The 25,503-nt window shown below is 34.6% G+C and overlaps 1 protein-coding gene across 1 annotated transcript in view; it reads right to left on the bottom strand.

Annotated features, from left to right (window-relative positions):
- Positions 1-15,090: 15,090 nt before the first annotated feature.
- SMC5 (structural maintenance of chromosomes 5) overlaps positions 15,091-25,503 on the bottom strand; it is a 44,857-nt gene continuing 34,444 nt past the window's right edge. Inside the window, exons 12-16 of the mRNA XM_065504624.1 lie at positions 16,272-16,489; positions 15,995-16,216; positions 15,699-15,923; positions 15,343-15,618; positions 15,091-15,289 (exon numbers count right to left, since the gene is read on the bottom strand). Of these exons, the coding sequence (XP_065360696.1) occupies positions 15,191-15,289; positions 15,343-15,618; positions 15,699-15,923; positions 15,995-16,216; positions 16,272-16,489 (1,040 nt within the window). The 3' untranslated portion in view covers positions 15,091-15,190. The remainder of the gene's footprint in view (positions 15,290-15,342; positions 15,619-15,698; positions 15,924-15,994; positions 16,217-16,271; positions 16,490-25,503) is intronic.

The following is a 25,503-nucleotide window of genomic DNA, read 5'->3' as shown; positions in this document are numbered from 1 at the left end:
AGAGTGTTGGTCTATCATGGTCCGTAGTCATAATCTTTAACAGTGCGAGTTCTGATAGAGAAATTTAAATTTTTCGAAAATTTTATTTTTTTTGTAGAATGAATCTAAATTTCTTGGAAATGTGAGAAAATGTGCGGATGAATCTTGCTGGAATATTTAGATAGGGTTTTGGTCTATCATGGTCCGTGGCCATAACCCTTAACATTGCGAGATCTGATAGAGAAATTTTCGAAAATTGGAATTTTTTGGAGGATGAATATAAATTCCATCCAAGAAATTTAGATTCATCCTCCAAAACAATTTCAATTTTCGAAACATTTAAATTTCTCTACCAGAACTCGCACTGTTAAAGGATATGACCACGGACCATGATAGACCAACACCCTATCTAAATATTCCAGCAAGATTAATTCGCAAATCTTCGCCTATTTCCAAGAAATTTAGATTCATCCTACAAAAACAAAAAAAAAATTTCCGAAAAATATAAATTTCTCTATCAAAACTCGCACTGTTAACATTCGCTTTACCAAAGGTTTTTTATGTACGTGGTTTACCAATACCCACCCGGGTGATACTGCACTTCTATACATATATCCGACGAACAAAATTTTAAAAAATCGAAAAAACCTTATAAAAAGTTTAAAATGTTTTTATTAAATAATATAGAACTCTAAAATTTGTTCATTGAGTCTAAATTTTATTTAAATCGAAACAAAATGAAAAAAATTATTAAGCTAACAAAAACTGAGTGGTCACCCGGGTGGGTATTGGTAAAGCGAAGGTTAAGGGTTCTGACCACGGATTATGACAGAAAAACACCTTGACTATAAACTCTAGCAAGTTCCAACCGCCTGTCTTCTCCCTTTATCCAGGAATTTAGATTCATCCTCCAAAATATTTCAATTTTAGAAAAGTTTAAATTTCTCTATCAGAACTCGCACTGTTAAAGGTATGTACATATACATTATTATACACTTATTATTACACAACTATTTTTTTTTCAAATGAGTTGACGGTTATATGTAAATAGTGTTGTCTATTCATCGAAATAAAAATATTTAAATAAATGTTTGTGTAAACGATTTTATTTAAGCGAAAATTTATTTGTTATTATCTAAAAAAATGTTTTTTTTTATAAAGCGTGCAATTTGTATGAAGAATACTGGTAATAAGGTTTTAAACTTGAATTTTTTTCATACACAATTTGTTTAACGTTTGGAAGCGTAAGCAATTTGTATGAAGAATACTGGGAAAAAAGTTTAAAACTTATTTCCATAGAATTTTATTTTAACGTTTGTCGTTGCGTTTTATAAAATGAGGCCCTATAAATCTTTTGATAAATTGAATATGAATAAGGTTTTAATCATAGAGTAAATTCTGTTTTTTAAATTTATAAAAAGTTTCTAATACTACATTTGAGTGAGATATAAGTTGATTTTATAAACTTGATAAATAGAGTATAAATAATGATTTACTCATAGATACACATAGTGCTTTACATTTTAATTTTTTTAGGGTCTAATTTTATAAAACGAAACGACAAACGTTAAAATAAAATTCTATGGAAATAAGTTTTAAACTTTTTTCCCAGTATTCTTCATACAAATTGCTTACGCTTCCAAACGTTTTGTTTTATAAAATGAGGACCTTAATTTACTGAAATTGTTATTAAATTTTGCGAGAACAAAATTCTTATTTTAGCGAATAGGAATAAACACGTGATTTTTTTTGAGAAATGCTTTAATGAATATATTTTTATGAATATTTTTTGTTTTGTTTCACATTTCAACAAAATAATTTGTTTTGTAGTTTTTTATCAAATAAAACTATAACATTTCAAATAGCATTAAACCAACTATATTTACAACACTGTTATTAATATTTTCCCTCATAAATTCCCATATACATTTCATATAACTGTATGTTGAATAAATTTTAAATTTATTGAATAAGGTGAAAATAATAATTTTTACAAAAAAGGTTAAGGTTTGTGTCTGTACTATTGGAATTTTCAACACCATTAGAATTCAACTAATGGTGAATAGGGTGAAAAACTATATATTTTAAAATAAAATTAGTATTCTAAACATGAAAATAAACATTCTGGTGTAGGCTAAGGGTTTAGACTACTGAACTGTAGCCGAACTACATCGGTTCGAATCTCAGTGGAGGCAAAACAATTTTATTGAAAAAAAAATAAAACTACTTGAATAGAATAGTAGAAATGAATTTCAAAAAAGTACCAATATAAGTGTACTGAAATTTGGCCCTTTTTACCCATTTGTATTTGACTTCCGAATAGCATGTTGTGGATTCTTTTTTGTGTGGTTGGAAGAATATTTTATCTTTTTTTTATTTTTAAATTGAATAAATAATATCAAATCTCCGTTTTTATCCCGTTTTTTGTCCCCCGTGAAGAAATAATTTTCAAAAAAGTACCTAGTAATACGTACTATTTGAAAATAATAGTTCATGGAATTGTTAGTGAGAAAATACATTTTGATAAAAAAGTACCAAAACAGAAAACAATTTTGAGGCCTTAGGAATTCGAATTTCAAAAAAGTACCAAAAAGATTTCTAGTTTTTATTGATCTGAGCCAGATACATTCAATATAATATTTCTATGTTTATTTATGTAGGAGATATACATGTTAACAGAGGGTTCTATGGGGACTATTTTAACCCCATATGGCCACTTGAATTTTGAATTTCAAAAAAGTACCAAACACCTGTCGGCTCTTTTTTTGATTACAGGTGGACGCATTTAAAATATTATTTCTAAGTTTATTTGTTTTGGAGATATAGAGGTACAGGTTTTACCCGTTTTTGCCCCATTTGTCCCCCTTAACGACCGAATTTCCAAAAATCCCTTCTTAGTGGATCTACATATTGTAAAAGGAACCCATTACCCGAATTTCAAGTTTCTAGCTTTAGCGGTTTGGGCTGTGCGATGATGAATGAATCAGTCAGTCACGTTACTCTTTTATATATATAGATTTACAAAAAAATAAACTAAGACTAGATATTTATTGTTTATTTCACATACATACATAACTTAACAAAAAAAATTAAACAAATTATGACTGATTTTTTTTTTATTTTATCAACATTTTGCTCTACATCAAAGGGCTTCCTTGTTTCTGGCGAATGTGCCCCAACGGTAGTTTTGAGGTTTAATATACATTTTGTTCGTACTTCAAATTAAATGATCCAAAAAACTATTGCCACTTATTGTTCACTATTATTGACATTCTATCACCAACCAATAACTTTTTTGTATCACAAAAACAAAAAAAGTTAGCATAAAAAATTCACAAGCTGAAATATTTCCACAGATTTTTGAAAAACAATTAATCGCGTCTGTATCACATCATATGTAAAATTAAATTTTCCAACTTTCAGGGATGATAAATAATCGATAAACGAAAACATAAATTGATAATGTAACAAAATCGATTACTCGGTTTTTAAGTTATTCGGTGTTGGCAGATGTGTCCCTATGGCGAATGATCCCCCTTCTACCCTACACAAAATTCGTGATTTAGTTTCAGTTTAACTTTTAAATAGAAATTATTCGGTTAATCGAAACGTTTGCAAATTCGCAGAAATACAGACACAATTTATAATATACACGAATTCACTTGAAAAACACAACACACTTTAAGGCACTCAGTTCATGTTTATTCGAAAAGCGTCTCTGATAAACTGACTCACAACTGCCACTATTTATAACACTGCCATCTGCACTCTAGATTACTCTTTAACTGACAAAGTTCGAATATTCTAGATCTTACTAATATATACTAATGAATATTCGAATTCGAATATACGGTCGCAGCAAACAGCGTTGCCAACTTACGATCAATGGTCAACTGAAAGCTTTTATTCAATGTTAATAATGCCCACAGTGGGATGCGAGATGAATATCTATCAAAATACATATTTTGTAAGTCAAGACATACAATTTTTGTGTTAGAACATTTATTTTGATACTATCCCACTACGAGACCAAAAAGCTCTTAAAGGAATAGACCTAAGCTTTCTTTTGAGCAAAAAAAATTAAAAAAGGGCCCCTTTTGAAAAAAATTTCGATTTTGCCGAAAAAAATCAAAAATTGTATATCTTGATTTACAAAACATTTATTTTGTATATATCCCACTCGCATCCCACTAAGCGACCAAATAGATCTTTAAGGACTAGACCCAAGCTTTCTTTTGAGCAAAAAAAAATTAAAAAAGGGCCCATTTTGGAAAAAAAAGTTCAATTTTGAAAAAAAAAGTGAAAAACTGCATGTTTTGAGTTAGAAAACATTTATTTTGAAAGATATCCTACTAAGCCACCAAATAGGTCTGAAAGGAAAATATCCAAGCTTTAAAAAGGGTCCATTTTGAAAAAAAAAAGTCAACAAAGTCAACAAAGTTTTTTGATTTTGCAAAAAAAAGTCAAAAATTTTATGCTTGAGTTACAAAACATTTTTTTTTCATAGATATCAAACTCGCATCCCACTAAGCGACCAAATAGGTCTTCAAGGAAAATTTCTAAGCTTTATTTAAAGAAAAAAAGGCCCGTTTTGAAAAAAAAGTTAAAAAATGTTTTGATTTCGGAAAAAAAATATTCAGCCTTATCATGGAAGGCGTAGTCGTTTTACGACAACGACAGTTTCGTACTATATTAATGAAACAGGTTGAATAATTTCTTTAATCTAGTACGAAACATGATAAGGCTGATTAAATTTTTTTTATTTTTTTTTAAATATTTTTTTTCGAAAGATTGAAGAAATAGCTATCTAAACTATTTGGAACACATTTTGCTAAGAACAATAGGTAATAAGTTACATGGATGAGAAAAATCACATGTTTGGCCAAAATGTCAAAACTCAGAGAGTTCTGGACCGATCTTGTTGAAAAATTGTGTCTGAATTACTATCCAATAGGTCTAACCTTGGTGTAAATTTCATCCCGATCGGAAGACATCGATTTTAAAAGTTGGTTCACTTGACGTGAAATTCCCCATACAGTGGTGGCCAGGAATTTAAGACAAAAATTGTTTGCTAAATTCCACGTGATTGTCAATTATTTTTTAAAATATTTCCACAAATATGTATGCATGAAGACTGTTTTAACACACAAGTGTGTTTTATTCGACTGTGTCAATTCATACATATTCACCACGAACACATACAATTTTTCTACAACTTGACCAAAAAATTTTTTTTTAAATAAACATATTTTCTCACATTTATATCATTATAATTTTATTATTATAAAATATTCGGACCAAATTTCGTATTTTTAGTTCCATAATTTTCGGTCATATCATGTTATTAACAGCGTGGTGGGTCAACGTATTTCCACATGTCTTTGTCCACATATGTTTTACCGATTTTTCCAAACATTTTTCAGAAACTAGAAACATTAATAATAAATTTCATACCCTTAGAGGTCCTTTTATTTTGGCTCTATCGCACTTAAAATTCAGTTGATGAAAAAAATTCAAGTATTTGTCTTAAATTGGTGGCCACCACTGTATATCAATGGATAGAGGATTTTGTCTACTTTTCAAAAATGTATACAATTTTTTGAAAAATATGACAAAAAAAAGCTTTTTATTGATTTTTTTTCCATATGTAAATAAAATTTTTCGAATTGAAATAAAATTTTTATTTATGAATTTCTTTTAAAATGGAAAAATAAAAACAAATTTTGAAAATTATTAGCAGCAATCCCCCTCTGCGATGGGTAGACATCTTGACGCGATGCAGAGGCTTAAGTGCTAGGAACCATGTAGGCCATGCTGGCAGGTATACCCATATCAGAGGACTCATGGTGAGCACGAACCAAGAACTATCCTTCCCTTTGTCAGGTAGCGTCAGTATATCCCCTATGGGGCGGCTACCTGACGTGTCTGTCAGAAGGTTTTCCCTTTCATTGAGATTGGGCCTTCTTGACAGAACATGTCCGTTTTTGGACCTTTGGGTCCTCTGTCCCTTACAGAGTCCGAAATCCACCAGCGTCTGTTCCCATATTGGGCGGCTTGGTGGTCTGTTCGACCCCAGTGGGGCGACAGTTTTAAAAACCTGGCAGATAGGTATAAAATGAAACTCTCACGTCGGTCCGTCCGGCAATGAAAGCCAACCAACAGAGCCCCATGTATCCGGTCGGGGGCCTCATAATCTCCGGAGACCCTATTCTCGCGGCGGCGATTTCAGGTCGCGGTGAATCGAGAGCTACTGAGATCCAGGTTAGTTCGGTGGAGACACCGGTCCGAGCTAATCTGCAAGCTACTGGCGATCAACAACCAGTAGCATCCGAATGCGTACAAAGTGCGTCCTCCAAAGGATGCAAGAAGAAAAGCAGTGAGGTGCCTCTGAACTTCAACCCAAGCACCTCGAAAGCTGCCTTGGCCCGTACCGACAGAGGATCGGTAGAAACCCCTGTTTTGGGTGCTGCTAGCTTGAAAACTCAGGCTACAGCTAACCCAGTGCCGATTGTGATCAAGAGTACTGCGAACAAGATTTCGGGTACTCAAGCTTCACCTCTCCCTGCCAGTAAAGGAACTGCGAACAAGTCTTCGGGTTCCCAAGCTGGGCCTCTAGCCCAACAGGGCGACAAAAACCCCACCACCAGGCACGTAACACCAGCCGAAAGGGCCTTTTTGAGACGGCGAGCCGCCGAGAAGTTTTTGAATCGGCTAGGAAATAAATCTGCCGTATCGCTTTCGTCCGATGATTTATCATCGCTCAACTGGGCAAAATCCATTTTAGCTGACCTGCAGAATCCTCCTCCTGCGTCTAAGGACGCGCCTAAACGGCAACGTTCTGAGGAGGAGACACAAACGCAGAGTCAGCCCGAGACGAAACGTCCGAAGCCTCATCGATCGTTTGACAGATCCTTCAGCGAGGTGGCCAAAGGTCATCTTGTTCGCGCTGTCATCGATCGGAGCTCCATATCCCATTCAAATTGGGATTTGGTGCGCAGAAAACTGATGGGAGTGTTCTGGCGAGTTCTCAAGGAGAACCCGGGACCCCCCCTCAGTATGACGATGACGGTTGGCATCGGGGTCGGGTAAAACTGATGGCCTGTTTAAACGAGCGATCTGCCCTGCTTCTTAAGCAGGCGGTCGCCCTGTTGGATGGCCTTTGGGAAGGAGCTAGACTGGATGTGGTCTCTGTTGACGAGATACCACGCCGGCCTAGGTCCACTGCCCGTGTTCACGACGAACCGTCGAAACCGGGGGAGATTCTGGAACTCCTTCGGATCGGAAATCCTGACATCCCTACACATGACTGGATGGTTGCCAGGGTCTCCGAATCCGAAGGAGTCCCTGGCGCCTCTTCGGAAAAATCTGGGAAAGGTCTACGGTTTCGAGTCGATCTTTCTTAGAGTTTACCGAGGGGACGATAGGGACAAACCGGTTCAGGATGACAATGAACCTATCCCCGAAGACATGTCTTGCGATGAGACTACCAGTTCTATTGCTCAAGAGGACACCCACTCCAACTCTGAATTGGTGGGTGAATTTTTTGGGCCATTGGACGAGGTAGTTGACGAGGACGCCCTCTTGGACTCGAGTCCCTCGGACCAAGAAGACGTCAACGTCACAATCGTACCAAAACACGGAGATGGTGAAGGTCACACAAATTAACCTTCACCACTCCAAAGCAGTTTCAGCTGCCCTGCTCCTCCGGAAGTCTGAGAGAGGGAGGAGCTTGCACTCATCCAAGAACCCTGGATCTATCGAGAAGGGGTTCGCGGACTAGGTGCCAAAGGCCATAAGCTACTATACATGAAAGGCTCAGGTAACATTAGATCATGTATAGTAGCTAGCAATAATCTCAATATCTTCATTCTTTCTGATTACAGCGATGAAGATACTGTGGTAGCGGCCTGGGAAACTGGTGTAGGAACTATACTAGTGATCTCAAGCTACATGACACATGACCACAGCGAACCTCCACCAAACAGCAAGGTTCGCGACATAATTGAAAGGGCAAGAGTTGATAATCTGCCGGTTATTATTGGAGCTGATGCCAATGCACATAATACTGTATGGGGCAGCTCGGTCACCAACGCGAGAGGTGATTCAATTTTCGAATTCATTCTTTGCAATAACATAGACGTAGTCAATACTGGTTCAGAACCAACCTTTGTAGTTACTAACAGAAGGGAAGTTCTTTGATTTAACGCTAGTTAGTTCTAGGCACTCAGATCTTATCAGTGGATGGAGAGTATCGAATGACTGTTCATTCTCTGATCATATGTATATAGACTTTGTTATTGAAGTTCGTGAAAAGGGGGCTACGCCCATCCGAAACAGGAGAAGGACTGATTGGGTTGGGCAACATGCTATTCTCTCTCGCCTTCTCCACGACCCTCCGATCATTAGATATCGAAACGATATTGAAATTGCGGTTAACAAACTGACTAATGCGTTTGATAGGGCGATTTCAGATTCATGCAGACCTAGTATCTGCAGAGGTAGGAAAAAATCACCTTGGTGGACTTCCGAGATTGCGAGCACTCGTAGAGAGTGTCGCAGACTTTTCAATGAGGCTAAGAGACTGGGTAACTGGTCTGTTTATAAGTCCTCTGCGAATAAATTCAAGAACCTGGGGGGTTATTATGCAATTCGATTCGAATTGAAAATACATTCGAAACGAATTTCCGATTCGAAAAGAAATTCTTATTATGTAGTACTTTCGGAACGTCTGCACAGTTGTATATACAAATTTAAGGGAAAAACGAAATGATGCCAAGTTTTAATACGTAAAAACTTGGCAGCATTTTGCGTAGTTTTATTCAAATGTCAAAATTATTTACCAAAAAATTAAAAACAAATTTAAAAATATACAAAAAACAAAGAATATATATAAATAAATACTTAAAAATGGATTGTGTTTTGTTGTGGGAAAGTGATGAAGATGTTGTTCAAGAAAGAGTCCAAAGGAAGTATATAAGAGATACATCGAATATTATGGATCTTAAAGATAATTCGTAAGTAATTTAATTTGAACAAATACGAAAAGTGCGTATAAATATTTTATTAAAAAAAGAAAAATTACTTTCAGGTTCGTGAAAAATTGTCGGCTTAGTAAAAACGCTTTTATGTACGTACTGAACTCCATCAGCAATGATTTAAAAGTACCACAAAGATCTACTGCCGTCCCTCTTATGTTAAAATTGGCAGCCACCTTGAAATTTCTTGCGCAAGGTGGTTATCAACATCAGATTGGCCAAGACAGTTTATTGGGAATGTCTCAATCATATATTTCTATATGTTTATCGGAAGTATGTGAATCAATACAAAAAATTCTTTGTTCTAAACATATTGTTTTTACAATGAGTGAAGAGAAAAAAATGGAGGCAAAAGGGTTTTTTTACAGTAAATGTTCAATACCAGGAGTTATTGGGGCAGTAGATGGAACTCACATACAAATAATAAGACCTTATAACAATGAGCATTTATATTTTAACGGAAAACTTAAACACAGTATAAATGCTATGGCGGTAGGATTTAACATGTATATACATATATCAATTGATTACACCACGTTATTAATTTCTTTAGATTTGTGACCACGAAGTGTACATTAGAGCCATCAATGGACGTTTTGGAGTCGCTTGCCACGACTCTCATATTTGGAATTTGTCTGAAGAGAGGCAATATTTAAAAGAAAAGTTTCAAGCTGGAGATACTGGAATTAGAATTCTTGGTAAAAATCTTCATATTATATCTATAAACTTAAAAATAAGCTTAATATTTTCTAGGTGATTCCGGTTATCCTTTGGAACCATGGATTTTGACACCGTACAGGAATGCTATTGAGAATTCTTCTGAATCATTTTTTAATGATCAGCATTCCAAAGGACGATCGATCGTAGAAAGAACGTTTGGTGTACTCAAGGCAAGATTTCGTTGCCTTTTGGCTGCAAGAGAACTGCATTACTCCCCAGAAAAGGCTGTTCAAATCCTTAATGTGTGCTGTTCATTACACAATATTTGTTTAATGTATAATGTAGAGAGTGATAGCTTGCAAACTGAGGAAGAAATAACTACCACATCTTCTTTTAGCAGCAACACAGAAAATAGTTTAGAAACAAATTTACTTCATGTAGCAAAAAATATTAGAAATGAAATTCAAAATAATATTTTTAGAAACTGAAAACTATAAAAATTTCTAAAATAAATAAATTACAAAATTTAAAAATAAATAAAAAACATTTATTGAAAGAAAAAAATAATAATTCAAATTAATAAGGATATTAAAAAAAACAAAATAATAATATAAAGAGGCACATAAAAACTAATTAATTATAGAGAAAAACATAAAAATTCATAAAAAAGGCACATAGCAAAACCGCAACCATTTCTTTTGCTCTCTAATTCAAACATTTTTCTTGTTCAAGCTTTGCTATTTTGCATTTCGTCCTTTCCAAATCATTTTTCTTTAAAAAGTCATACTTTTCCTTTTTAAGCTTATAAATACGTTCCTTTTGTTCGTTTTTTTCCAATTCATTTCTTTTATAAAACTCCAACTTTTCTTTTTCCAATTTATAAATACGTTATTGGAAATCACTGTTCCGTTTTAAGTATTTATTGGCAGTTATAAGGTTCGTATTTATTTCTTTCATTTCTCTTCTAATATTTTTCTGATTTTCGTCACATTTGCTTAACAGTTCTATTGAGCTTTCTTGATATTTTATTTGATTTTGAACCTGTTTTTCTAATAAAGGCGGCTTATTGGAACAATTTTTACGGTTATGTCTACGTGGATTATGGACATTTAAAGAATCAAATAAATTTTCCTCAGAAGGGTTTACCGCTATGTCACTGCTAGATATTGTAATGCCTTCTTGTATTGCATCTTCGTCTCTAATGCTTGTAGTAGCAGGATTATTTGTTTCTGCCCCATATCTTGTCGTGGCACTCATCTCTTCAGTAGAAACATTAATGACAAGCAATTCAGCAATTTGTTCTTCCAGTGGTGTTAAAGAACAGTATTTACTTGGACCTCCTCCAGTTCCAGAAAGGCTACTTTTGTTGCGGCGGGATTTAACCTTAATGTGCTGCTTGAAATCTGCCCATACCTTTGACCACATACATTTGCAAAAACGTTATATTTTCAGTTAAAATATTCATATGTACAAACCTTTTTCCACTTTTCAGTCTCATGTGATGGTGGACCTGCAGCATTTAAATCTTGCGATAACCTTTGCCACAATTCTCTGCACGTACTTTTAGCATTTGCAACATTTAAGTGTCCTTTTGGCAAATCCGGATGCATTTTCATAAACTCCACCATTATTTCATATTGCCTTGGTTTCGCACATACACTTTTTTTAGACGATTCCCTTTAAACATGTTCAAAATCAAAGTAATTAAATCAATATCTTTTATTATTCAAATAAAAAATTCATATACTTACATTTTAAAATTTTTTATTTAATTTTCTGTATATAAAATAATACGTAAATGGATTTCCGCAAACAAAATGCCATTCGAAAGAAATACGTACGTTACAACACTTTTGACTTTTGTTTTCGTACTACATAGTTGCATTTTCGAAAGGGATTTTTTGCTTTATGAAAGGGAGTAGAAAAAATTCCGTAATTTACGAACGTTCGGAAATAAATTTACGAAAACCGTACTACATAATACATTTTTTACGAATTCGTAATAATTTCGATTCGAATCGAATTACATCATAACCCCCCTGGTAAGGAACGCGAAGCGCAAATCCTGGAGGTCCTTCTGTAGCGGCGTGGAAGGTTCCTCTGAGACGAGTCGCTTGCGCAGGATCTTGTCATCTTCGGCCGTTGTCCCGAGTTACATTCAAACATCGAGCAACAGCTGGACTACTAGCGGAAAGGAAACCCTAGAGGTTTTGATGGACGCTCATTTCCCTGGCAGTGTTCCCCTATCTGTGGGTAACATTGCGGAATCTTCTGCTGGGCCTTTTGAAGTCACAATTCTCATAAACGAGGAGAGATTGAAATGGGCCCTGCGTAGCTTTGACCCATATAAATCTCCGGGTCCTGATGCAATCTTTCCGGCTGATCTGCAACGGAATGAGGAATTAATTATACCCTGGTTGACTCGTATATATTCGGCCTGCTTAGTTTGGTCACATATTCCGGAGTCGTGGACCAGATGTACTGTAGCCTTCATTCCTAAGGGAGGGAAGGCTTCTCATACGAGACCTAAGGACTTTAGGCCTATTAGCCTATCGTCCTTCCTCTTGAATCCATGGAAAGGTTGATTGATCTGCACCTTCGTTCATCGATTGACCCGAACCGACTTTCCTTGTCTCAACATGCCTACATGAAGGGCAGATCTGTTGAGACGGCTCTACATTCCCTTGTGGGATTCGTAGAAAAATCACTCGAGCACAAGGAATATGCATTGGTGGCCTTCTTGGACATTGAAGGGCCTTTAACAATTTGACGCCAGAGACGATTCTTTCGGCTCTAGGCGATCTGGATATAGATCAGTCTATTATCTTCTTCATAGGTAGACTTCGGACCAATAGAGTCATTATCTCCTCTATGGGAACTGCTGCTATTTTTAGATTAGCGAACCGAGGCACTCCACAGGGAGGGGTTTTATCGGCTTTTATATTCCCCATCTTCGAAAGAGGGTGTGCTTCAGGCTATATGATCAATGTAGTGTAATTTAAGCTGAGATCTCAGCGATTAAAAGGGCAATACACTGGATAAAGTACTATAGGCTATTTGGTGTGAATATCCGAATCTGTACCGACAGTAAGCCTGCTATCAAATCTCTATCTGGCGTCTACTCGACATCCAGATTGGTACATGAATGCCGGGTATCTCTTAATGATATGGCGATACATGCTAACCTGGAGTTATTCTGGGTGCCTGGTCACTCTGGTGTACCTGGCAATGCTATTGCGGATGAACTGGCCAAAAGAGGCTCACGCTTACAAATTGATGAGATCGATCATTCACCGCTATCTTGCTGTAAGTCAATCATACAGCGTAAATTATTTGAGTCTGCTCAGCTCAGATGGTCTAATTTGACAAATTGCTCGATATCGAGACTCACTTGGCCCGTTTTTGACCATCACAGGTCAATATCCCTCACGGGGTTACTGCTTGATTGGTGCGCATGCTAGGAGACTGAATACTCCATATAATGACTTCTGTAGGAGTTGCCATGATGAAGACGAGGATGAGACGGTTGAACATCTCCTCTGTCTCTGCCCTGCTCTATCAGGGGTAAGGACTGCGACAATAGGCAGTCCATTTTTGCACGGCCTAGCGGATCTATCTACTCTGGATATCAGGAAGATGGATTCGTTCATTCGTGCGTCAGGTTGGTTCGGCACTGAACCCAGTTCTGACATGTTAAGGACCTCTTGAGGTCCTGAGCATGATCCTCTAGGGTATCACAAAGGGACCAATTCATGGACTCAAGTGAGCTGATTGATACTAGCTGCCTTTTTACTAGCTACCTTTTAAAAAATAACCAAAAATGGTTATTTTTAGTTTTTTGGCATATTGGGCCATCTAAAATCGGTTACTATATTTTGATATCGAATATGCGATTTGAGAATTTTTTCCTTAAATTTTAATTTTACATAAAAAATATGCGTTTTTTGAATGGACCTGGTCCCCTCGGTATCAACAATTTTTATTTTTTTTTTTTTCATTTATAATATTTTATGAAAAGTTAGCTTTCAGAAAGTATAAATTCCATCCTCTTAAAAATTTGTTACGTAACTTACAGGTATGTTCTGTAATCCACGTGATTTCAAATCACATACCGTTTTAAAATCACACGTGTGATTTGTGCCTGTTCTGTAAATCACACTGTTATTGTATTTTTCGGTGTGATTTTAAATTTTCGAAAGCACAAGAAAACAGCTGATTCGTTTATTTTAAATGTTTTGTTTTGCAAATAATTTTGTAGAAATATTAAAGTGAAAATAAAAAAATGCCTGGAGCTTCTGTTATATCTTTAATTGAATTAAAAAGAATGGAATTACATTTTATAAACATTTTGCAAAAACTATGGCGCAAGCTCAACCACTATGTCAAAAAGAAAACAAAACAGCAAAGCTGCCACAGTACACAATTGCTTTTGGTTACCACTTGCTTCAACTTTGTTGCATTTTTTTTTCCAATTTGCGCAAAAAACTTAACGCATATTGATAACTTATAATATAATCTAACAAATATTATAAATTTTATGACGAATTCTATAATTAATTTAAAGATATTGAACATATTTTAGACAGACATTAAAAAATTTTAGTCTGACAAGCTTCCATGTATTTTCGAAAATCATAAACAGCTGACAACTGAAAACAAACCTGAAACCACAAAAGAAATCACAAAAGCAAATAAACTTTTTACAGCAGAAAAGGTGTCTCTAGATTTTTATTAAATTTTAAGTGTTTTTTTAATAAAACAAGTAATTCTATAAGAAAATTAATAACGGACATATTGTTTAATTTATTTAAATAATTTATTTTAATATTTTCCATGCAATAGCCGCAGAAATAACCAAGTGATTTGAAAACATTAGTGACTTTGTTGAACGTTTTAAAATCACAAAATTATATGCTCAGAACACCTTTTATGTGATTTCAAACCACTTTTATAAAATGTGATTTGCAGAACATACCTGTTAAAAAGAAAAAAAGTAAATTTTTCCCAAAAAATTAGCGAAAAATCGCATTATCAAAATTTATTATATTCAAATGCATATAACTTTTCATTATTTTTAAACAATTAATTTTCTATTTGACATACACATGTGTATGGGGAAATATTTGGATACGCTGTTATCAAAAAACTTAAAGTATTCTATAATTTTTTTAATTCTTAAACATTTTTGAAAATAAGACAAACTATCCTTCAAACTAATGTAGGTAAAAAAAACTAAAATTAGGCTTTAAATGCTTTCTGCTTTTTAAATCAACTGGGAATATGGAGCCGTGTAAGAGCTACATTTTTTAATAAGTATAATATTTTAATTAATATACTACCAGTTTAATAATATAAAATTTTTTAAAAAATAATTTGTTTTACGATATATCTAAAAACTCACTTAAAAGTCGTCACATTTGTAAGTAATTAAAAGGTTTTATATTTATTATTATAAAAAAATAACATTAGTAATATATGCAGTTCTAATATAAGTAAATAACATTAAAGATGATAATTCAGGCTTGAAAGGAAAACACTTTTTGAGAATCTACCATTCTGCCATTATATACTACATGTACTGACATTCTTTCATTGGTTTTCAGATTACGCAGGAGCTGAAAATTTTACTATTAAAAAAATTACGTAGTATTTTTACAATTACAAATACCTTTGGAGTGACGAAGAAATATTGAGCACGTCCTGTTTTAGTTGTCTCATCTACTAACATTTCAAATATTTTTCTTTCGTTTCGTGCATCCATACCTTGATTAATTTCATCCACACATCGGAAAGGAACATGTGTAATATGTTGCATTGATAACGTATACACTGCTATAGCGACGGCTCTTTCGCCACCTGATTGTACATTTCTGCTCAGGGGTTGGAGAGCAACATTTTTACGGTATTGTACCAATATTTCTATGCCGTATGTATCAAAATCAAACTAATAAAGGAATACATACAAAAATATAGAAAATCTGCAATGGAATATACAAGAAATACTAGTAATATTTATGAACATACCTCCTCTTTTCTCGCCAACTTTACTTCACCCACGTACCCCATGGACTGCATAAAATCGCTAAAATGACTATTAATAGTCATAATTACTTTATATATTTGTGGATACCATTTATCAAATATTGTTTTGATTTCAGTATGGAAATTTGTATCACCAACTTCATTAGAGTCAATTTGTTTCTTCAACGATTCTACATCTTTTCTCCTCTCGTCATACTCGCGCACTATCTGTTTTTTATGGAATACAAATGATTCCAATTAATTATTATGTTTAAAATATAGTTACACAACACAAGTACCTGCGAATCTAGATTATCCATGCAGTCTAAACGGCCACTAAAGTCGTGAATTGATTCACGGAGGTCGTCAAGAGAATTTGGTAGACTGGAATAGAAATCCCGATGAGGGAAATGTTCATCATTTGGATCCAAATTGTTCAGTAATGATCTTGCTTCGGTCGATTTTAATTTGGAGTCACGTTTTACGGAGTTATATTTGTTTTGGATAATTTCAACCCGTTTCTTAAAATAAAAATAATAACTAGAAAATTCATTAATTTAAGTTTTAAATAAATACCTCTGCAGTATCTCTCTTTTCTTTTGCTGTCTGTATGAAATTGGTCAGCTCTTCATTCTCTTGTCTAAATATAGACATCTTTAATTTGGAATAGGTTTTATTTGCAATAGCCATCTGAAATGCAGCAAAAGCTTCTGTTTTTTCAAACTGCAACTGCTTTATCTCCATAGAAAGTTGTGATCCAATTGTTTTTAAGCCTCTTTCCATCTCGGGAATACCTATTATATCAACAAATGTATTTTAATTGTTTTGTTTTTAATTTTCGCATATTACACAGTGCAACAGTGCAAAAAACACACGATCATGACAGTATAGGTTCGACTCTACTACCAAAGGGTAGTAAAACCCTATACTCAGTTTGTCTATTTTGGAGACCATTTTTTTATGGTCCCCTAAAGATTCTGAAAATCAGTGGGCCCTCAAAAAATGTTGTCATCAGTTTTTGGCCAACAGCTTATTCAGACTTGGTAGTTTTATATAGTTAAGAGTTCCCCAAAAAATAGCTTTTTCGTGCACTTTTTTTTTTGCAAAAAGTATAGAAGAAAATATTTTTTTTTTACTTTTTTTAGAATAAATTCCAGGGACTCCTAATTGTTCACTAACTATATTTGACAAAGGTCGATTTTTTTTAAATATGACATACATATATTTGCTATAAAATCCCAAAGAAAATAAAACAAATCTGATAACAATTACCTCGTCCCTATAAAAAGTTACACGCATCCAAAGTTGAAGCATTTTTTTATATACATACATATGTACATTAGAGTGCTCCAAGATTGTATGGATGAAAAAATTTTTCTAGGTACAGGCCGTCCCCCCTCTAGAATGGTTCTATGTATTGTAGAAATTCGTTGTGTAATATTTTTTTTATTAGATTTAAAAAATAACATTAAAGTTAGCACCATTCATATTGACTGTGTTTTTCGTGATTTTAAAAAGTTGAGGTTAATTTTAACCCCAAGTGCTATTAAGGGTTAATTTTAATTTTTCTGCTGTTTTTGTAAATACTAGACTTTGTGTTATATATTTCTCAAATTTCATCAAAATCGGGCGAAAAATAAATAACATTTCGCTAAGTTTCTTGAGAAATTCCAAATATTGAAAAAAATTACCTTTGACCTTCACGATTTAAGGGATAACGTTTTCCGATTTTAGAAAACCTTTCAGACTATATTTAAAATTACCTGGAATATATTCTGAATAGCTTTTGCTTAAAAATCATAACAATAAAGAAATTCGGCTCATTCGCCAAAATATGGTCAAAAAATAGTTTTTCTCGAAAATCTTAAAATTTAAATCGCAGGTACGGAAAAACTATAGGAGGTATTTTCATATTTTTATTACCTATTATGTTCTCAATAAATCCCAATGTGATGATCAAAAAATTTTGAAATTTGTTTAACAAAATTTTTAAAAATTTAATTTTTTTGGTCATACCTGCGAATAGGTTAACGGTATCCTACGAAGACAAAAACTCATATACAAGTAAATATGGATATATTTTAAGTAAAAATGTACTTTTATTTTAATATTTCTCAAAATATGTTAATTTTGTTTCTACATTTCTTATTCTAGTGGCCTGAGACACGTTAATGGCCTGGCGATTTTTTAATAACTTTAAAATTTTTCAACCAATTTTCGTCTTTTATAACTTGTTAGAACGACAATTACGTGTACATTTCGATTCTTTTAAATTAAATTGCAAAAGTAATTGTTTAATGCAAACATTTTTACAAAAACTGAAAAAATTGCATTTTTTTCCCTTGTAAATGCACCTCAAAACTTCAGCGTCGTTGCGGCACCAGTTAGCGTTATCATATCATCCTAAAATTTTTCACAACGTGTTTCTACAATACATAGAACCATTCTAGAGGGGGGGGACGGTCAAAATTCGCACTCTAATGTACATACATACATATTTCAACTTTGTGTTTTTTCCCAAAAAAGTCCCCATATTTTTTCTTTTATAGAAAAAAAATTTTTTTATGATCTGGAAAAGAGAACTTAATGCTAAAACTTATAAAGTAAAATTTGACTCACTTAAGGTGACATGTCCCTGACTTATCCAATTTTGAAACAAAATTTTAATTTTGAGTAAAAAATTCTAAAAACGCAATGCACCGATCCTCAAAAACTCTTAAAATTTGTATATGTTGTTTATATACATACAAAACATTTTTACTATCACACTGTATATAACGTCAAAGTGGGCACTTTTTTAAAAAAACTCAGTTTTTGAAACACATTTTCCCCGTTTTAGGAATACAATAGTGATGCCATTGATTTAAGAACATTTAGGTCTATATTACTTCCAAATTTTATTGTGATGTCTGCAACCTTTAAAATTTTACATTACGTTTGAATTTTTAAAACTAGAAGTTATACACTCTTGGAGCTACCACTAAGGTCAATCGTGACAGTGTGGATTCTACCCCCCGTAAGACTGGTGCAAACCATACTGGAAATATTGACCAAACAGAACTTTAATCTCCCTACAGACCAATGGTCTGTGGCCTCAATGATGTGTAAGGAGAATAATGGTAGGGATTTCCGGTTCGCAGTGGATCGTAAATCCCTAGAAATCTTGGATAAGATGAGGGGTGTTGTGAATTTTGGGTTTGGCACTGCCAGATTTCGGTATCCGAAACAAGACCGCTAGTGGTGCAGATAAACCTGCATCATTGTGAAGCGGCCTCAACAGAATTGACAACATTTCTCACCCTATCCCAGACTGGCGTGGCCCTGATCCAAGAACATTGGATTAATCAAAATAAGGTTTGCGGATTGGGGGTAGCGGGATACACGTTGTTTATCCCGTCCACAGAGGACAAATAAAAGAAAGGTACTATCCTGGTTATGGGATGTGATGCAAACGCTCACGTTCAGGAACAAAGATAGGCAGGCGGTTATTGACATGTCACTGACGGACCACAATGATAATTTCGTTAGAGATTGGAGGGTATCCACGAAATGTTCTTTTTCAGATCATAGTCGGATTATCTTCACTTTGAATCGTATGCAAGGACACTATTTAGGGATCCTAAGCAAATTGGGGAACCTTTCATGACAAGGTACGTACTGGGATGGGACAGTTAACTCTACGTGAACTGTGTTATGGTAAAGCCTGTAAGCAAAAACAAGAACAATTTATATGAGAAAACTTTTCTCACGGTGTAACAAAATTTTGGCAACGCGAAATATTACTGTGCAACGAACACCCGCCCAAGCCCGCTGAGTCATAGCCGCACAAAACGACAAGTTGCCAGTGTAGCATACGTCATACGGTGACAACCTTAAGGTTGGATCGGGACAACTGTTACCATCCGATTTGGAATATGCTGTGAATAAGTTCACTCATTTACTCAAGGTGAGCGTTCAAAGGTCGATGGTTAGGAAACTATTCAATAGGGCAAAGCTCACTAGATTGCAATGTGACTGGAGCAACTATAAGGTGTGCTTCAATAAGTATAAGCGAGATCTAAAGAGAGCGAAACGGAATTCATGGAGGACGTATTGTGAATCCGTTGATAGCGTCAATGAGTTGTCCAGGTTTTAGCGAATTTTATCCAAAGACCCTAAGGTCATAGGTTATATTAAAAGGGAGGACAAGTTATGGACGGAATCCAGCGCGGAGACACTCTACTTTTTTTCAATCAATTTATTTTCAATTTAATATACTTTTTAATTCTTAGAACTAATCCCGCGAAGCCATTTGGCTTGTCTGCAGGATATATTAAAATGAAGGATTAAATCTATGAAATGTTTTTTTAAATTTGCTTTTCTATTATATGGATTTGTTAAATTTAATAAATATACAGGTAATTTGTTAAATATGTTTGCCATAGTTGTTCTTATACTGGTCGGCCTTATATGTTCCTTCTGCACGCCTTCTGGTGTTGTATGCGTGGTTTATAGGTTTCAGATATCGGGGATCATTATAAAATTCGTTGATCAATGTGTTGTAGTATAGGCTTTTAATGTTCAAAATCTGTAGGTTGCTGGTTATGTTGGTATTTGAAATTATGTTGTTTTGGAATCTGTTGCTGCTGTTGTTGTTTGTGGTGTTGTTAGCAACATTAAAGTTGATATTTGGTGTGCTAATTGTAGTAACGTTGTATGTGTTGATGTTTGTGGTGTTGTGTGTATTGATATTGATTGTGTTCATGTTAACATTATTTGTATTGAGGTATACCTCAACTATTGTCTCCAGCAGTTCGAGGAGACAGTACCGAACTAGCTAGTCACTTCAATAGCCACGTGACTAGCCATTTTAACACGGGCATGTCCTAGGCAGGGGGTCAATTGTCTCCTTTTGATTACATTGAGACTGTCTTATAGTTGTTCCAAAGTAGTCAACGTATTGGATTCACATACCGGTTACATAGAGTCAGTTAGCTTACTAGCTACCAAACTGGTTACTTGATAAGCTACTTAACTAGCTTTTTGTGTCGTATGCGGAAGATTATTGATCCCAAATAGTCAGTCTAAAAGACATATCCTTCTGGTGAGTTAAATAACTAATTTCTTAAGTTCAATTTAAGAGTTGTAATAAGTTATAAAACCAAAATGATATATTTAAAATACAATATGTACATAGTCAGATTGACCGACTCCAGGTTACTTAGCGTAAGTTAAATTACTAGTCTCAAAGTATTATTTTCAAAGTAACATAAGGTAGTAAGTAAAGTTGCTAGTCCTTAAATATAATTATAGTTGTACTTTTGTAGTGAGTAAAATGGCTTATCCCTAAAGTTAAATAAAATTGAAACAGACTATACTTCAGACTAAAATGAGACATTAGGAGACAATTGACTATTCAATAGATTACTTCTGGTGGGTAAAATAACTTTCTAAAGTACAGAACAAAATAATATTTTAAAGTGATTTCAGCGTAGATTACTTAGAGACACTACCCAGCAGTTCTAGGAGACAGTACCGAACTAGTGATTTTACCCATCATTTAGGGTGGGAGCTAGTTACTTCAATAGCCACGTGACTAGTCATTTTAACACGGGCATGTCCTAGGCAGGGGGTCAATTGTCTCTTTTTGATTACAATGGGACTGTCTAATAGCTGGTCCAAAGTAGGCAACGCATTGGATTCACAAACTGGTTACATAGCGTCAGTTACCTTGCTAGCTTAGTAACTGGTTACTTGATCAGCTACTTGACTAGTTATTTTAACACGTGCATGTCCAAAGCAGGGGGTCAATTGACTCTTTTGATTACAATGTGACTATCGGATAGCTGATCGTAGTCAACGCTTCTGGTGGGTAAAATAAACTGCAGTACAAAAAAAAGTTTGAAGTGACTTCACCATAGGTTACTAAGAGACACTAAAGTGACTATTGACTTCATGCTATGTTACATGCGATATCAGTATACTTAAGCAAAAATAAAAATAAACTGTATGAGAATTATATTAACACAATTTGTAAAAAACTAGTTTGTACGAATTACTCACAAAACGTTTAAAGTGACTACACTCTCGATTACTTAGAGACACTTAAGTGACAATTGTCTTCACGCTAGATTACTTGGGATGCATAAAGTAACCAATTGTCTTCTATCTGCACTACAAAGTGCACACACGTGTCAATTGACCAAAATATATAAAATGGAGTCAGCCAAGTGATAAGACATTTGTGATAATTACTGTCTTTAAGGGATACATTGACTACTTGCTTAACTGCTGGGTACTTCTACAAATAACTAGTTCGATGTGGCTACTAAAGTGGTAGTTAAATGGTTATCACTTGCACTGCATTTCACCAGCATATTCAGTAATAAGCAGTAGTCAGCTATTTGTCCTAAGTTTTTGAAAATAAATTCAAGAAAAATAAAATCTTCTAGAATATACCACTTCGATGGCCACATGTAATGCTGAATGTGGCCGTTTGTGTTTTCATTCTCAGTGATGATGTAGAAAATGCAAAAATAGATAGTACTCACATGTTATTCTTAATAACAATTAGAGAGCAGTACAAATAAGTGCTCAGTGGTTTAGAGCATTTGACTAGAAAACGAGAGGTTATGTGTTCAACCCCGCTCTCAGAAAAATTTATTTTTTATTTTTTTCTCAAATGCTGGAGTATTTTCACTATTGAATTTAATAGTGAAGTGTTATGCAGAGTGTGCCAATCGGCCACTTGCAATGACATCCCCGATAGCAGACGCCGAGAAGGTTCTGCCGCGTGGAACAAGAGTCGTTCTGGCACAACTTAGATCAGGATGGAGCAACAGGCTTAATGCCTTTTGGTCTCGCATAGACCGTGCCGTCCTTAACTTATGCCCAGCATGTGGTCAGGGTCCTAATGACACCCTCCACATATTTAACTGTTCAGCCAACCCTACTTCACTCAGTCCAATGGATTTATAGACTCATCCTGTTGAAGTAGCTCAATTTCTTGGACTTGAACAACATGCAGAACCACCAGAACATCCAGATTGATTATTGTAAATTGTTCATGCTGCTACAACAACAACAACAACATCCCCGTGTTAAATTCACCAGTCAATGACGTTGCGAGTAGGTTGAAAATTCACTAGTCGTAGTTCTAAGTGGCCAACGAATTCGACGTAGCGGAACTAGTGCAATGAACTGCAGGGGATATTTGTGTTTGTACTGTTGTTGATGTTGGTAGTATTGAATAGGTTTATGTTGTTGTTGGGATTTGTTGGTATGTCGTTAGTATATTGGTTGGAATTGTTTCGATATATTAACGACATTTGTAATTGTTGTTGGTTGTGTAGCTTGTTTTTCATTAATATTTTAAGAATTTGATTTTGCGTTTGCTGTAGAGATCTGCAATATGTTGAGTTTCCCCATGCTGTAATACCATGCCTAATATATGATTCTGCTAACGCAAAATATGCTTGTTTGAGAACATCAAAGGTTGAGCAGTTGCTTAGATGGTAGAGACTATAAGCGGCTTTTCGCAGTTTCTTCGATAGTTGTTGTATGTGCGGCAGCCACTTGAAATGTTCATCAACGTGCACTCTGAGATATTTATAAGTTTGTACAATCTCTATGGCTGTGTTGCATGTGTCCGTATTTTAGTTTTAGACGCGTTTATTACAAGACCGTTATCGTGGCACCATTTTGAGATGTCGTTAAGTTTATTTTGCATCATTTCACACGCTATATCAATATTTCTATATGATACTATAATAGCTGTATCATCCGCGTATGCAAACATCGAACACTCCTTAAGAATGTTTAACATTTCGTTTGCATATATCAGGTACAATATTGGTCCAAGTTTTGATCCTTGTGGGACACCATTATTGGAGTAGGTTTCATCGCTTATTTTCACACGATATGTTCTGAGCTCTAAGTAGTTTTTAAACCATTCCAATGATTTGCCTCTTACGCCGTTTCGTTCTAACATGTCAATTAAATTAGAATGAGATAACGTATCAAAAGCCTTACTGAAATCAATGAAAAGTACATGACAATGTAAGTTTTCTCCTAAACATGTGTTTATTTTGTTTGAGAAATCTCCTAATAATTTATATATGTTTTTTCCTTTTTGGAATGCATACTGATTCGGATTTATAATTTTGAATTTTCTTAGGAATTCGTTTAGCCTTCGTACAAGAATCTCTTCCAAAACTTTTTCTATCACTGGTACTATTGCAATAGGTCTATAATTATTGTAGTCACTTTTAGAACCATTTTTATATATAGGACGTATTATTTATGACTTTAGTAAATTCGGTATTATAGCATTGACTATACTGGAGTTAATTAAGGTTGTAATTATTGGCGTAAAAATAATGGCATTATGTTTGAGGTCTCTTGGTCTGATTCCATCAGCTCTTGCACCTTTACGTATGTTTAGGTTTGTTAAAATTCTATACACTTTTTCATCGGTGGTGGGAGACAGAAACATCGAAGTTTGAATTGTTGTTGGTTGGTTTTGGCAGGTTCTGATATCACATTTATGTATGTAAAATTTTATTAACATTATCATTAAAGTTTTTCGCGAAATTATTTGCAATGCTTAATAATTTATCGCTTTCAAAATTTTTGATTATAGAAGAATCAATATGTGTTGTTTTCTTTCCGGTAATTTCATTTATAAGTTGCCACGTAATGTTATTTCTATTTTCTATACATTTTCTTTTAAAATAATTGTTTTTTTCGTAATTAAATTTTTTGCTTATGGAAACGCACTTTCCTGATTGTGTAGGTACATCAACTAAGGATGACGAGAGGCTATTATGCCTGAGTATATTAGCCATGACTCTAGACAAATTGAGGATATAGTCACTAGGGAAAAACTAGCCTGGACGATTAACACCGCGGCAGGACGATGTATTTCCGGCTGTGCTATGTAACATCCCGGATACAGCACTATTTCTTTTGGCAGATATCTTCAAGAGTTGTCTCAGCAGAAGATATCTGCCCAGAGGGTGATGGGAGGTTAAGGTAGTCTTCATACCTAAGGCCGGTAAGGCCAGTCCCTCGAAACCAAAGGATTTCAGACCTATTAGCCTATCGTCTTTTGTTCTGAAAACATTAGAAAATCTACATCTAAGGAGCAATATACATATATACTCACCTCATTAGCAACGCTCAACATGCCTACCTTAACGGTAAGTCTGTTGAGAGTGCGCGTCATGAGGTGGTTGGTTGTATAGGGAATATACTTTAGCTGCGTTGTTGGGCATGGACGGAGCCTTTAATAACATAAGGATAGAGGCAATCGTTAATGAAAAAAAATAAAATATTTTAATAAATAATAAAGGGTAATAGTGATGCAAATAAATGGTTTAAAACCCAAAATATAAAAGAAAGTGTAATTGTGTTTGATTGCGAATTTGTGTTGATGCAGATGGAGATTCAGACAGTGAAGTCAGTGAGGATCCAGGCAGAGAAGACCACCGAATCCATTGACGACATACAACTCCAAATGGAAACTTATAGTTTTTATATTTAAGTATTTATAAGTATTGTATTAAAAAAATGTAAAAAATAAAGAAATTGTTATTGATATTAATTACCAAAAAAATAGAAAGGAAAAATTGTCAGGTGTCAAATCGTACACGAACGGTATCAAGTCGACAACTTATGGTGTCAAATTGACAAAGGTCTGGTGTCAAATCGTACACGAATGGTGACAAATTGACACCGTTCGTTTATCAAAATGTACACGGATGTGTTAATTTTTTCGCTGGGTGTAAGCTAACTAATTTAATATGTTAAAAAAGTACCATTAAAAGAA

The sequence above is a fragment of the Calliphora vicina genome, chromosome 3, assembly GCF_958450345.1.
Source record: "Calliphora vicina chromosome 3, idCalVici1.1, whole genome shotgun sequence".
In the NCBI taxonomy this organism is placed as follows: domain Eukaryota; kingdom Metazoa; phylum Arthropoda; class Insecta; order Diptera; family Calliphoridae; genus Calliphora; species Calliphora vicina.
The sequence above is the reverse complement of the archived record's forward strand: the minus strand, read 5'-3'. Positions and strand labels throughout refer to the sequence as shown.